Source organism: Portunus trituberculatus, chromosome 15 (genome assembly GCF_017591435.1).
Source record: "Portunus trituberculatus isolate SZX2019 chromosome 15, ASM1759143v1, whole genome shotgun sequence".
In the NCBI taxonomy this organism is placed as follows: domain Eukaryota; kingdom Metazoa; phylum Arthropoda; class Malacostraca; order Decapoda; family Portunidae; genus Portunus; species Portunus trituberculatus.
In genome coordinates this window covers 5235763-5252086 of record NC_059269.1, presented here as the reverse complement: position 1 = coordinate 5252086, position 16324 = coordinate 5235763, and the positions used below count along the sequence as shown (strand labels likewise).

General features: G+C 38.8%; 1 protein-coding gene across 4 annotated transcripts in view; it reads left to right on the top strand.

The window, feature by feature from the left end:
• Window positions 1–12409: 12409 nt before the first annotated feature.
• Window positions 12410–16324, top strand: part of LOC123504191 (golgin subfamily B member 1-like) — a 29427-nt gene continuing 25512 nt past the window's right edge. For 2 of the 4 annotated variants that reach the window (XM_045254540.1, XM_045254538.1), the window contains exons 1-3: window positions 12410–12535; window positions 15307–15437; window positions 15543–15638. In XM_045254540.1, coding sequence (XP_045110475.1) covers window positions 15315–15437; window positions 15543–15638 — 219 coding nt within the window. In that variant the 5' untranslated portion in view covers window positions 12410–12535; window positions 15307–15314. Of the gene's footprint in view, window positions 12536–12666; window positions 12817–15306; window positions 15438–15542; window positions 15639–16324 lie in introns of those variants that run through there. The other 2 variants (XM_045254539.1, XM_045254537.1) reach the window with 1 other exon arrangement.

Here is a 16324-nt window from a genome sequence, read left to right as displayed (position 1 = left end):
GAATTTCTCCATAAAGTCTGCAGTTTGCTACCCAACAAGGTTTTTCAGGCAATTTGTTCAATATCAATATTCTCAAACGTTTTGGTATCTTCCTTTACAATTTTTAAACAAGTATTACTTTATGTTACTACATTTCTAAGGGATGTTCTTGTGACTGTAGTGGGGTTGTATATCATGAATGTGAAAAAGTCATCCTTGATAACCAGATTATTCATCTCTGTGTAGCCTCTTGAAAAGTGTTTCATAAAGAATCAGAACATTCAAGAGCTTAAGACTCTCGGGGATATGAGGTGACTGTGAGTGAGGAGTGCGTGGTCTCAATTCATACAAGCAAGGCAAGAATCATGTGCTTCCGTTGCACACACACACACACACACACACACACACACACACACACACACACACACACACACACACACACACACACACACACACACACACACACACACACACACCGCGTAGTGTAATGGTTAGCAAGCTCGATTCACAATCGAGAAGGCCGGGTTCGAGTCCCGGTAAGCGGCGAGGCAAATGGGCAAGCTTCTTAACGTGTGGCCCCTGTTCACCTAGCAGTAAATAGGTACGGGATGTAACTCGAAAGGTTGTGGCCTCGCTTTCCCGGTGTGTGTTGTGTGTTGATGTGGTCTCAGTCCTACCCGAAGATCGGTCTATGAGCTCTGAGCTCGCTCCGTAATGGGGAAGACTGGCTGGGTGACCAGCAGACGACCGAGGTGAATTACACACACACACACACACACACACACACACACACACACACACACACACACACACATATGAACTAAAGTTAATCAATTAATGACAGAACTGCAGAAAGTTGAGCAGAGACGGAAACAAACACAACAAAAAACAAGAAGCTCACGTATATATAATCTTGTGTTACTTCCAGTCCAGCCAGTCTTGTATTATCCTTTTTTTTTATGTAAGAAGGGAAAGCTGGCCAAGGACAACAAAAAAATATGAAATTAAAAAGGCCCACTTAGTAGCCAGTCCCCTTGTAGGTCTGATAGAGTTAGCCAAAAGACGGACAAATGTCTTCAAACCTCCCTCTTCAATTAAGCCAAGTCATTGGAAGTTGGAAATGCAGAAGCAGGCAGGGAGTTCCAGAGTTTACAAGAGGAAGGTATGAAAGACAGAGTACTGGTTAACTCTTGCACTAAAGAGTTGAACAGAGTATGGGTGAAACGAAGAGGAAAGCCTTGTGCAGCGAAGCCGCAGGAAGAGGGGAGGCATGCAGTTATCAAGATCAGAAGACCAGTTAGCATGAAAATAGCAGTAAAAGATAGCAAGAGATGCAACATTCCGGTGGTGAGAAAGAGGCTGAAGACAGTCAGTGAGAGGAGGGGAGTTGCTGAGACGAAAAGTTTTTGATTCCACCCTATCTAATAAAACTGAGTGAAAACACACTCCCTAAACATGTGAAGAGTACTCCATACAAGGACGGATAAGGCCCTTGTACAGAGCAGTTGGAGGGTGAGAAAAACTGGCGGAGACGCCTCAGTACTTGTTATGTACGGTAACTTCTATGAATCCTTACATATTCCATCGCTTTGGGAACTTTGTCATGTCATTATTATTCGTGTGTAATAGCTATACTAGCATTCGTCAGTGAACGTTTTACTCATCCGTGGAACCGTAGCAGCAGTGTACACCAGTCGTCACATCTGTCCGCTCAAGATTTGCAATGCTCATGACTTGGATGTTATATATGTGTGGAAACATCCTTCAAACAAACCTGAGAATATTTTTTCTCCATCTTCCTCCTCATCATCAGCAACATCACCATCATCTTTCTTTATTTTCTACTTTCTTATTTTTCCCCATCTTTCTTTCTGTCTCTTTTTAACACATAAGGAGACTGGCCAAGAGCTCCAAAAAATAGGTAAATAAATAGATAACAACTTGCCAAATTAGCGTTCCTTAAAAGTAAAACCTAAGATTATCTAAGCCAAATTTATTACAAGCCAATAATCAAACACTTTCTTCTCTCACAAGGATTATTTGAAAGACCACAAAACACTATTGTCGTGTTCTCATCAGTGTCCTAACTAATGGTGCAAAATCCTTATTAGAGAGAGAGGGTTCGGGCGGCAGGCAGGTGAGAGAGTGAGGTACAAGAAGACGAGGATGAGGTGGTGGTGGTGGTGGTGGTGGTGTTAGTGATGGGTCCCGCGAGATCCGTAAAGGAGCAAGTCTGGGCCCCAAATGCCTCCTCGCCCCGGTTCTCCAATGACCCACTGGAAGGTGTTTCGTGTCCCCAAGTCGCACCCCGGCGCCTCTCAAACCGTCGTGCGTCACATCCTCAACCTCTTCCCGCCTCCTCTCCCGTCATTTGCAAATATCAAAAATTCTCTCTCTCTCTCTCTCTCTCTCTCTCTCTCTCTCTCTCTCTCTCTCTCTCTCTCTCTCTCTCTCAAAGAAGAAGAAGAAGAAAAAGGAAAAAAATGATGTTGAAGAAGAAAAAACGCGTGTCCTGAAGTAGAAAATTCAGTACAGAAAAAAATAGACAGACTGATGAAGAGATACACAAATAGACAGACAGACAGACAGACAGACAGACAGATAGATAGACAGACAGAGATAAACAGAAAGATGAGCAGACAAACACAGCCACTAACTAATATACGTACGTACGTAGATTAGCTTCATTATCCAAGGCAAGCTGGCACTAATTGCAGTCAGTATTTTTGCCGGTAATAAAAAAAAGTATGTAAATGAACACCAGAAAGTCAATTTACCGGACACCATTAATAGAGAAACGTACCAGTGAATTAATACAATACATCCATTTTTTTGCAAGCCGTAGATGACAAGCAAGACGACAAAAATCATCATTGTGTGAGTGTATACGAGAAAATCCAATTACGTGTGCATTAAGGGAAGCTGAAAAACACACACACAGGGGAGAGCAAGGAGGAGGCGGTTGCAGTGTTGTGGTGACGCAGTGGCAGGATGAAGTGACGTTGTGTTATGTGTGAACCTGAAATATGGACTGCAAAGCTGGTGGAACATCAAACAAATAACGAAAACACAGTCAAGGCAGACACCAAACTTTATGAGAGAGAGAGAGAGAGAGATAGAGAGAGACTTTTATCAATTCATTCAGTTTCATCACCTTCACTTAAGTTTTTCGTATTCACCTAAACCTCCTCCACGCAATATACAACGTGCTGAATATATAAGCCTCCCATACAGCAACGCGGCGGGGAGAGGAGCTGCGCAGGGGAAGGGGAACGGTATGGGGGAGACGTGCGAGCCATAACAATCCCAAATTTCCTTTTACAGCGTGGGTGGCTGGTATAAACATTCACTCGGGCGGAGGGTGAGCGCGGGAGCCGGGGGAACCAACAGCACCCTGGAGAACCATAGAGCCACCAAAAACTTCAATAATTCAGATATATCGCTCGAATCCTCCTTGCATACAATGAATTCACTCAGCTGGCTGGCAGAGTGCCCGATACGAGTGCCGACTTGGCGAAATGGACCCAACTTGTACACTGGGCAAAGTCTGAAAGTGAGGAGTCAGTCTCTGGTTGCCCTCACTGATGCGTTGTGTGTGTGGTAGGGCAATTTATTCTACTGTTTACTTTATATACATATGTGTTCCTATCTAACTATGCCTATCTATTTTCTCATCTACATAATATATACAAAGTTCATACCTATTTACTCATCTATATTTCCACAAGCTTACCAGCCTTTCTAGATTCCTATCCATACCTGTACGTATCTTGCTATTCATCTATCTTTCTACTTACCTATTCTATACATAGTTCATACCTATCTACTCATCTATATACCCATGTACCTGCCTACCTTTCCAAATTCCTATCTACCTATATATGTATACTCACCTAACCTACTTACTTATCTTACTACACACGTACCTACTTATTTATTTAGCTCTCTATCTACATACATGCATACATACTTCATGAGAAAACGTGGAGAAAGGAGAGGCAGTCTTAATTTCAGGTCACTTAACATAATGTGAAGAGGCTAATGTGTCTTGGCTGGCAGGATGGAGATAGCCCCCTCATGCGAACTCTCCATCAGCTACGATTACGCTGAGCAAGACAAAAGTGTCGCCCAAAACACACCTGGCCTAACTTCCTGCCTTACTGCTTCCCTTTATCTTCACCTTTCCTTCCTCCCTTCACCTGGACGCCACTGTTTCTAAGAACCATGTTCTGAAACACTTCTTTGCCGCATATCTATTACTTTCAAAAGGTTCTACTTGAAGTTACACGGATTTTTAAGCTTTTATATATATTTATATATTTTTTTTTTGTGTGTGTGTGTGATGATAGATTAACAAGATATACACGTTACTAAGAGAAAAATGGACTTCAAAATTCCCTTAATCATCTCCGTAGCTTTTGAAAAGAAGTCATGATGAGAGAGCAAAGTACGGCGATCCTGATATTCTCCGTAAGAAAGACGCAATGCTGTACCTGTTAGACGTTAAGAAAATATCTGATTTGCCAAGATAGACGCCAGTAAAGTATTGTTAATGGATGTATTTTGCGTAAATCTCTCTCTCTCTCTCTCTCTCTCTCTCTCTCTCTCTCTCTCTCTCTCTCTCTCTCTCTCTCTCTCTCTCTCTCTCTCTCTCTCTCTCTCTCTCTCTCTCTCTCTCTCTCTCTCTCTCTCTCTCTCTATATATATATATATATATATATATATATATATATATATATATATATATATATATATATATATATATATATATATATATATATATATATATATATATATATATATATATATATATATAAACCGAGAGAGAGAGAGAGAGAGATTTACGCAAAATCCATCCATTAACCACACTTTACTGGTGTCTAGAACTACCTTGGCAAATCAGATATTTTCTTAACGTCCAACAGCTACAGCATTGCGTCTTTCTTAGTAGGCAGTGTTTTGTCTGTGTGTTTGTCGGTGTGTGTATGCTGTGTTAACATGTGTGTTGCTTCTGTGTGTGTCACTTTGTGCATGGTGTGTTTAGAGGTATGTTGCCTGTATGATAGTGTTCTCACATTTGCTAATCTGCCAATAAATATTACAATGTGCAACTTGATTTCCATACCCTTTATGTGACTTTTACTAATATCAGCAGTATGTAAATGCAATGTAAATAATATGAAGTATTGTAATTAATATAAATCTATAAAAAAACTATATAAATAATGATTGCAATTTATACTGAGAGAAGTAACAAACACAAGTATACAATTCGCACGTGCACCCTACGTGCTTCTGACCACGCAAGTACCTGGTAGATCGCCCAGTAACACGTTTTTTGGTGGTAGGGATCAATTATGGCCACGTATCTCCATGTATGGGCAAAATTCAACATACGAGAGGATACGTGGCTCACGTACGTGACTGCGACAGTTGCAAAACTATCGTTCATTTTCCCTTATTATCAATCATTTTAGGACACATCTGGAAATGGATGAAACATATTTTCAATTGCTATGTAAGTGTATGAAAACAATAAATAGATAGATAGATGGATAGATATGAACATTAATAATTGACACTCCGACTGGTATGGCTTTACCCAAACTTAACGATGAAATGTTGTGTTGCAAGTTTGGAGTATAATGAAACACACAACAGTAAAATGAGTGAATGCTAGAGTAACTTAAAGCATTTATTGTCTGTAGCTGTGTTCCTACTTCTGCCATGTGAAATGATCTAGGCCTACTCTGATGAAGTCACAGGTGTCAGCTAGGCGCACTGCTGGTTAGGGAGAGATGTATTTGTGTATTCTGATTAATACTGTAATTATTAATGATTAACACTACATTTTTTATGAGTCATCGATACCCATCGTCCCATATCATACAGACTTGATATCCGTCCTGTTGGACTGGAAATACGTGTCTGTTTCAGTTGCCATACAGTAAAACATGTAATGTAATCTTTAACCTTGAGAGGTACCTGCTAAAACTACTGACATTAATTTTACGTCACTTTGATATAATACACCTGAACTGCTAACACACCTTACTAACTACAACGATTAAATATGTAATTTCCTTGTCACTACCTGCAACACCGCCACCACGCCTCTCGGTTGGCCGCTGGAGCTGGGACTGAGAGCGGCAGTGACGGCAGCTTTTCCCTGTGTGGAGTGACGCTGATAAGTATGTGATTGACTCTAGTAATTTTCATGGTGACTAAACTGGTGAAAAACTTCCCAGTAGTGTCAGAACATTTTGTGACCAGATTTTTTTCACATATTGTATAGAAATTGGGTAAACTAACGATTTAATGCACTTTAAGCCCACACTTACCCACAAACAAGAATTTTTTTTATAAATTATTGACCCCTTGACCACTGACGCTACTCCTGAGTTTCTACCTCTGGCACTCATTACCTGCCAGATTACCTGTGGAACTTCCTCTTGTCGTCACCCTACCAGTGAGTCAGTGATCTTGCATTCACCTGCTGACTCAACAAGTATATGCTATCTGAGTCGGTGAAGACAACAACCGATGCAGGTATTATTGTTATTGCTACTAAATATCAAAGGTCTAAGAAATATAATTGTAATGAGAAACTTATATTTTTAATTTTGTATCATTCATTTGATTATTCATTTACATCTTTGTTTACAATATTTCTTATGGTTATTATTTTGTTGTGCTTCCTGCTATATAAAAAAAAAAAAGTTTGCAGAAACCAAGAGTTATCCCACGTTGCAGATCAGAAATTCCGTCTCCTTTATTTTGAGAGGGGCACCTTGGTTCGAACGATTCACAGTGGCTGGTCTGTACTCGGGTTCGATCCCCTCAGATGCTTGGATGCAACTATACACTGGCGAGAGTATCACCAAGTCTCCCTATGAAAAGAGCAATGATCAATACGTATGTTCTTCATCCTCCACGGTTGATATTGATATTATTACAGTTTTGCAAATTAAGTGCTGGGAAAATATACACCTCAAAAATTGCACAGGAACAAATGCCGCATGGAGAAATAGAACAGGAATAAATGTCACATGAAAAAAATAACGCTGGAACAAATGTCACATGAAAATATAACGAAAAAAATTGCAACAATTAATATCATAAGGACAACTCACACAAGAACAAATGCCACGTGGAAAAATTGCGCAGGAATGAATGTCACATGAAGAATTAGAGCAGGAATTAATATCACTTGGAGAATTTACGCAGAAATAAATGTAAGATAAAAAGGAATCGCACAGAAATAAATCTCACATCAAGGAATAACGCGGAAATAAATGTCACAAAAAATGGTTCAGGAATGAATGTTACAAGAAAGGAAATAAATAAATAAAAGGACTCAAGAATATATGTCACGTAAATTGATAAATGTTACACGAAAAGGGAAAAAAATGTGCTAGAAATGGCGCTGAGAGAAAAAAGAAAAAAAAAAGCGTTTTCAAGAATATACGGTGCAAGAAAAGAATTATTTGTAAATGTCAAAAAGATGAGTAAAAAAAAATGACATATAGCGAAAGATTAATGTTAGTGATGACATTATGTTGTGCAAAACAATGTTCTCTTGTACCATTAATTAACCTGTACTCATTATATAGTGGTGTTTTTTTATGAATTTTAAATATTATCCTTTACTTTCCTCTTTTTTTTTTGTTTTGTTTTTCTTCCGTCAGATTCTTTTTCTCGTATAATTTTTTCTCTGTTTTGTTGGGAGTTCGAGGATAATTTATGCTCTCTCTCTCTCTCTCTCTCTCTCTCTCTCTCTCTCTCTCTCTCTCTCTCTCTCTCTCTCTCTCTCTCTCTCTCTCTCTCTCTCTCTCTCTCTCTCTCTCTCTCTCTCTCTCTCTCTCTCTCTCTCTCTCTCTCTCTCTGTGTGTGTGTGTGTGTGTGTGTGTGTGTGTGTGTAATTCACTGTTTGATCTGCTGCAGTCTCTGACGAGACAGCCAGACATTACGGAACGAGCCCAGAGCTCATTGTTTCCGATCTTCGGATAGGCCTGAGACCAGGCACACACCACACAACAAGGTCACAACTCCTCGATTTACATCCCGTACCTACTCACTGCTAGGTGAACAGGGCTACACGTGAAAGGAGACACACCAAATATCTCCACCCGGCCTCGAACCCCTCATCTGGCTGTGAAGCCAGTGTGTGTGTGTGTGTGTGTGTGTGTGTGTGTGTGTGTGTGTGTACAAAATAATATATCCTTTTCTTTGATCATATTTTCTTCTTTACGTTCCTGTTTTCATCCTATCCTCCTCCTCCTCCTCCTCCTCCTCCTCCTCCTCCTCCTCCTCCTCCTCCTCCTCCTCCTCCTCCTCCTCCTTCTTCTCCCGTATTTTTTTTTCATTATCATCGACTTCTGTGTCTTGCTCCGTGTCTTGCAGAAGGTATAATGTTCACATTTGCATATTCCTCGCGTTCCTCATTATCCTCTCCATTATCATCAACTTCATCATAATTTTGCCCTATTTGTGTGCACTTCATCGGATTACATTTTGCACGTCATCATCTCTTACTCTCCCTTCTTTATTATCTCTTCCTCTTATTATTCTTTTTTATATTATGTTGTGATATCTTCATTGTTATCTTTTTATCACCCTTTCTTTCTTATTCATTCTGTTCATCCTTTTCTCTTATTTTGTCTTCGTTTTTATCTCTTTCTCTTATTATTCTTTTTTTTTTAGTTTATATGTTGTGATATCTTTCGTTGTTATCTTTTCATCACCTCTTTTTTCTTATTCATTCTTTTCATCCTTTTCTTTTTTTTCTTTTCTTTTCGTTTTATTCTTTGTCTTTTCTAGTTTAAAGTCCTTTTTTTTTCTTAATGGTCTTCACTTTACTTTGGTTTGTTTGTTTTTTTGTTTTTTTGTTTTTATCGTACATTTTGCTCTTGTTTACTTTCGTTTATATTTTGCTTACCACTTATTTTGTTGTTGTTGTTGTTGTTGTTGTTTGCATTTTCCATACCCATTCTGTTATTCTATCCTTTCTTTGTGCGACTTTTTCTTCATATTTTTTCTCTGTTTCACTAATATTTTCATACATACTGTTTCTTTCTTTTTTCTTTCTTTCGTTCTTTCTTTTTCCTTTCATTTTACCATACACCCTATCCCGCTATCTTATCTTCTCCAGCTTCCTTCTTTTGCTCATTAAAATCCATCATCGTGTCTGTTGTATCTTAATTTCATTCTTTCTTTAACGCAAACGGACCCAAAAAAACACGCAATCACTTGGAAATCGAGGAAAATAATTAGCAGAAAAGTTCATTAGTTCGAAGGTGGAACGTTTTCGAAGACTGGATATTGCAATGATGCGTGTTTGTATCTGGTCATTTATTAGCATCTATTAGTATTATTAGCTAAGTCATAATGTTTTGATATATTGGTAGCTATGTAGAAATAGTAAACTCTCTCTCTCTCTCTCTCTCTCTCTCTCTCTCTCTCTCTCTCTCTCTCTCTCTCTCTCTCTCTCTCTCTCTCTCTCTCTCTCTCAAACATTCCAGCTACAAGAAACCTGTCAAATAATCTTCCCTCCATGATAAAGTAGAGTCTATCAGGTGTATCAGAAAAATTTATCATGTAGCGGATTGGGTGAAATATACATTGGAAGAGTCTTCGTGGATGGAATTTATTTGGAAGAATTTTGTATAGGAGCGTAATACATTGTTGTTGTCAGTGGCTTGTTTGAATACAGGAGGCGGAAAAAAGTAAGGGCCGAAATACGTGTTGATTAGATTCGTATTCCTTGATTATTCGGCGTCTTATCTCGAGCACTTTTAGCAAGCTCTAGTGCAGTGGTTCCCAAACTTTTTTCTGTCATTTCCCCCTGCACCCAGTTCAACCATCCAGATTTTCCCCTTCATGTGTATAAGAGAAAGAGTAATTAAAACACACAGAGACTATTTACTAATTTATTTTTCAAATGTACAAATATACTGATAAACTTATAGTTACAGAGTAAAGTGGATAGAGATCAGTTAGTAACAACTAAGCATAGTCATAGAGAGCGGTTACTAACAAATAAAAGGACTTTTGTTTGCTCCTCTACTGCAGAATTTTTTTTTTTTTTTTAAGTTAGTAGGTAGAGTAATTTTTTTAGTTAGTAGGTAGTGCAATTATTTCCCCCCTGGTAGCTTCAAATTTTCCCCCAGAAGGAAATTTCCCCAGTTTGAGAACCACTGCTCTAGTAGAAGTAAGGAGGATTTTCAGTTGTTGTTTTTTTTTTTTTTTTTTTATTGTAATAAAGATTGTGTACAGTTTAAACGAGAGAGCACCTAAGAGAACTCAGTAAGTAATTCCTATAGCTTTTGAAATTAGTCCTATTGAAAGAGTAAGACTATGGGACTCCGGGAAAAGAGATGCGCATTGTGAAGTATTAATAACACAGGTACTATATAGACATATTTACATAGAGCGAATGCAAAGATCGTTTGTATTCTCAAATATTTCGACTGTACATATATATCACGTTTAACGAATTAACGGAAATCATTAGGATTTTCAAGGATATTCTTAGGATTCTGCTGATAATTTAACGAAGCTTTTGTCCCACCGATGGGAAAAATATCCATAAGAATTCGACTAATCATATTTATTAACTTTGGAAATTTATATCATTCCAAGGCGTTTTAAACACAGGCTATTGTTACAATATAGTGTCTCGATAGCTACAGTGTGCCTCTTGTATGTATGTATGTATGTATTACGATAGCTGAATGTAAACGAGTTTATTTGGCACTCATGATGTGAACCTTGGCATCTACAACTGTTATAAATAGTAAGGTTATCGTTAGAGAAAGTTGTGCGTTTGCCATGGGGATTGTTGCAATCGGATACAAGATTCTGCTGCTAAAAGACATTGCTGATTAGAACTTAAAAAGTACAATTATCGTCTTTTTAATTGGTTGTATCTGCTGTATGTTTGTCATTATGTTCATGTGTTTAATTAAGGTTATCTTAACTCGTGTGTGTGTGTGTGTGTGTGTGTGTGTGTGTGTGTGTGTGTGTGTGTGTGTAATTTACCTCCTCCTCGGTCGTCTGCTGGTCACCTAGCCAGTCTTCCCCATTACGGAGCGAGCTCAGAGCTCATAGACCGATCTTCGGGTAGGACTGAGACCACAACACACTCCACACACCGGGAAAGCGAGGCCACAACCCCTCGAGTTACATCCCGTACTTATTTACTGCTAGGTGAACAGGGGCCACACATTAAGAGGCTTGCCCATTTGCCTCGCCGCACCGGGGCTCGAACCCGGCCCTCTCGATTGTGAGTCGAGCGTGCTAAACACTACACTACGCGGTGTTTCACTGTTTGATCTGCTGCAGTCTCTGACGAGACAGCCAGACGTTACCCTACGGAGCGAGCTCAGAGCTCATTATTTCCGATCTTCGGATAGGCCTGAGACCAGGCACACACCACACACCGGGACAACAAGGTCACAACTTCTCGATTTACATCCATACCTACTCACTGCTAGGTGAACAGGGGCTACACGTGAAAGGAGACACACCCAAATATCTCCACCCGGCCGGGGAATCGAACCCCGGTCCTCTGGCTTGTGTGTGTGTGTGTGTGTGTGTGTGTGTGTGTGTGTGTGTGTGTGTGTGTGTGTGTGCAAGAACCAACCAGCTGTCCTCCTCAGCCTGTTTACCTTGACTGCGAACAATCCATACATTTTTTTTTTTTTTTTTTTTTTTTTTTAGATAACTTACCGAGATCAAAACAGTGTAGACGGACTAGGAAGCACAGTAAGGAAGAGTGATCAAACATTATGCATTGTAAGGATTATGGAATGGCATGGCTGTCTCGTGTAGCTATTATGTATCGTATGGTTGTTGGAAAGTAATTATAAACTGTAAGTGGTGAAAGAATATTTAAGAAACAAACAATAAGAATGCATGGATTAAATATAATATAAACTGAGAAAACTAGAGAAGTGGGTCAGAATCGAGTAGATGTCAGGAATATTACTGGATGCACTGATGTTTGTTGTTTGTAGCTGTCAGGTGTAAAGCTGTGAGAGGTGACCCGCATGGAGCACGACGCATGAAAGCGACCTTGAGATGAAACCAGACTGGAACGAGGTGATGCAAGACTACCATGGAAAGATAATACCTGTGAAATTAATCTGTTGTCATGTGTTTAGGATCTTTAAGAGCCTTTCACTTGCATTAGCAAATAACTGTACATACAAAGGGAGTACTCAAAGGTAGTAGTAAACCAGCTGATCATATTACGTAGTCTGGGTGAATAACGCAGAATCACCGTTATGTTTCCTTTTTCCTTAACCAGCATCTTAGTAATAGTTCCATTTTATATTAACTTGCAATACATGGGCTAACAAACCATGCCATTGATAAGATATTGCACAAACGTTGTATTCATTGCGTAGGCGCAGCACGAGTGTCGCGTGTTCACAGGTGACGTCAGGACAGTGTTGTGGTTGTGGTGGTCCAGCTGGTGTGGTGCTTCATGGGGCGCTCCTGACTCGCTGTTTCCTGACCCACCATGTCCCAGGAGTCCAGATAGCACTTGCAGGTAATGGTGGGCGGCGTAACGGGCAACGGGCGTGGCGTAATAGCATGTTAAGGTGCAGGTATGGGGTTTTGTATAAGGGAGAAGGGAAGTGAAGGCTCCACGTCAACACTTCCCGATCAGCTGTTTTGTGTGGCTGGTGCCTTATTTCTGTCTGTGAGTTGCTTCGTGGGGGAATACGCCGATGGTTGTGTGGGAGGACGCACTAAATCCATTGACACTGACGAGGAGTAGGAATTGTTTGTGATCTTTTGCGTCTTACAGCAGTGTGACATTTACATGAGGTAAATAAACAAGTGCATGGATAGGAGGAAGTAAATGAGGTGGCAGCGGTATAGTATTAAGAAACATGGATGCCTTTTTGCCATATCTCAGTACGGATACTAAGTGTACAGGTAGATACAGGATTGCATGTTGGAAGGATTATTTGTAATTTGATTTGTTATGACTACATACTTCCCATCCCCCCCGCAAGTTTGGACAGGTGGGAACTCAGGATAGAGAAAGCTAGCATATAGTTGAGACTTACCGTAGAGTGTTTTGCCGCATTGAATCCTGTCATGCTAACTATTGTACACTAATCTCTCTAAACCATATGATAGTGAGAGGATATTCTACTCTAAATATGACTGAACTCTTAACCTTTGAATTGGAGGATCTTACCTTTCTGAATGCCCTTTTAACTTGGGATAAATACTGCTGTATCAGTCTCATGTTATTTAGATTAAACTCATACTAACTGCATTGTACTATATCTAACTAAATGCCATATCCCTCACCCAGACCAGGCTACCAGAAAAATATGAGCTGTGCATGAGAGAGAGCATTTAACCTCCATAGTTTTTGATAAGATGGCATCATAATCAGGGCTTTGATCTCTAACCTGATATTGATCGCAATAGATCAGTGGTTCTCAAACGTTTTCATGAGCGACCCTATTTGGAACATTTCATTCCTTCGCCACCCAGAGTAAAGTAAAGAGAAAGAAAATGTACAATGATATATAGTTATATACATGAGCCTGCATGGGCCCACTGCCAGTCCAACATACGCGTTTGATACAGAAGTCATTCCTGTCAGAGACACTATTACGTGGGGCCCAGGAGGAGGGAGGTGGGGGGAAGATGAACATACATAACAAAAGTAATTTGTGGTTAAAGAAGAATAATTCAATTTAGTAACTGAAATACACTGAAACACTGAAAGCATGATAATGTTCCTGTGTCCCTGCGACCCATCAAAATTGATCTCATGACCCATAGTTTGAGAACCACTGCAATAGATGAACCAATAGTAGACACTAATTCAAACCACAAATTCCTTACGTTATTTTTCTTTTATTTTTTCTTTTCTTTTTTCTGGTGATAAAATCATATATTTCAGTGTTACAGTAATCCTGATCATTGCTCTCTCTCTCTCTCTCTCTCTCTCTCTCTCTCTCTCTCTCTCTCTCTCTCTCTCTCTCTCTCTCTCTCTCTCTCTCTCAATTGTCATTGTGACAGTAGCAGTATGTGTAACGATGAAATGTTCAGTTAGGTATATTCATCCGAGAATATTTTTTTTTTTATCTTCTAGCTTAAGGTGTATGTAAATCTGTAATTATATGAAACACAGTTGATAAAAACTAGTAATTGCATTAGGCTCTAAAGCTCCATATAAGACTTGAATTGATATTAAATAGCATTTGTATAACGATGCTCATTCATGAATATCTTCAAAAGTTCTTTTGCTTACCTCATCTTACAATTTTGAAGAGAGGTTTGTTAACATTAAGCTTTGATGCGTTTTGTACTTTTGTTATAGAAGTTGTAACTATGTTCATCATATCATACATCTCTGGTCCACCTTAATTTGTCTTCCACATCTACTGTTGCAATCACCAACCACCTGTTTTTCATCAGTGCATCCCTGAACCTCTTTGATCTTTTCCCTCAACCTATTCATCTCTCCCTGTCTATGGCCAAACTGATGTATCCTACATACAATGTCCCACTAATATTTGTATATGTGTCAATATTACCTCATTATATTTTTTTTTTAAGATGTACACCAATTTCTTACACTGTTTTGGCACTATTGTATTGGTCAATATCACACTTATAATCCTGAGCACTGTCTGTATTTTCATCATTGTGTCAGTATGGTGCCTCTGTAATAATGAGGCATATTCCAAAACTAAGTCTAACCAAATGTCAAAACTTACTGTCCAGGATTGTTTTGCTTCACAGGTCTGTATCTAACGGTGCACAAACTATAGTACCACATATGTATTTGTATGTTCTTATAAAGTATTATTATTTTCCAAGTTAGAATACTTAAGGGCTTTTGAGTTTCCAAACAAATCTGCAAGTACATCAAGGAGTTTATAATTAAAGTATATAGTGTATCAGTTACTCTATATAGGAAATAAAAATAGCTACTATGATTTTTTATGTAAAAAAAAATGGCATAACACAAATCTTAAGGTTAAACTACTAGTACCATTGTGTAATACAGTAATAGTAATGTAGCATTAGTAATGTTTACCATTGAATATTTTGAAACATTCCCTTGCTTACTATGCAAAAATTATTTTGATTTATGCTTAAATACTCATTCAAATTTCCTAGATAATTTTAATTATTCTTTTGTACATAGACTGTAGTCTTTTTATGTCCATTCTATAAGTCTAATAAAGTTATTGTAAGGATCCATAATAATACTTGGTCATGAATTGCTAAACCACTTATGAAGTAGGTGTCTATATTATCCCTAACTGAGCACTTCCCTTACAGTGTAGGAGATGTGGTGGGGAGGCTCAGAGGAAGAGCAGGTGGGGGACCCCCCACCTGCAGACACTGAGCCAGAAGCAAGCACATCTACTGAGGACCCACTTGTGGTTAAACAGGAGCTAGGAGACCTCAAGGTATTTTACTCACCCAGTTAAAATCTCAGAAGAGTATATGTTGAGATCAAAGTGATAGGATTGATTTATGTACTAGATTTATAAAGATGTAATTTCCATTAACAGGAGCAGTTTAGCCAGCAACAAGCCTTGATTGGTCACCTGAAAACCATGCTGAAGGACAAGGATGCCTCCCTTTCATCAAGAGAAAAGGAAGTGGAGGTAAAAACTTTTTTTTTTACTTTTCATGACATTTTTCCTTTGCATTCTACCTTTAGGATAGATGCTTATAATAAATTACACATGCAACGTTAAATTCTGTAAGAGTAACAGATGCTGACAAATTACTGTAGCAATTTTGTAAAAATCATATAAATTGGTGGCCTTCTGTCTCATATATAGAGTGTAACACGAGTTTTTGTGGATACTGCCAGAGGCAAAAGTACAAGTTATTCTAATATAGAAACACCATGTCAGTATATTCCTCCTTACTGTAAATGTATGGCATTTTCAACAGTTTTCTGTCAAAATCATGTAATTTAAGTGTATTCACTATCACCATCTTAGCATGAAACTTCAAAACTGATGATTTACTGCCAGCCCCACTCCTCCCCTGTTGCAGCCCAGGCTGACAAGATGTCACTTAGCCTATTAGTTTATTTGTCGTTATTAGAGCCGTGCAAACACTGTATAGTGTTTATCAATAAATCATCTGTCCATCAATACTACTCCTTTCATTACAGTTTACTATTATACTCCAAAACTTGAAGAAATTGTAAGGTGTTGATGTGAATTGTCCAATATTGAAATTGTGAGTCATCATTTCTACAAATCTGGAATATGTATTACAGTATCCTGTAATGATTTACTGATAAGCATTACACAAGTTAGCATTACTGTAATTAACA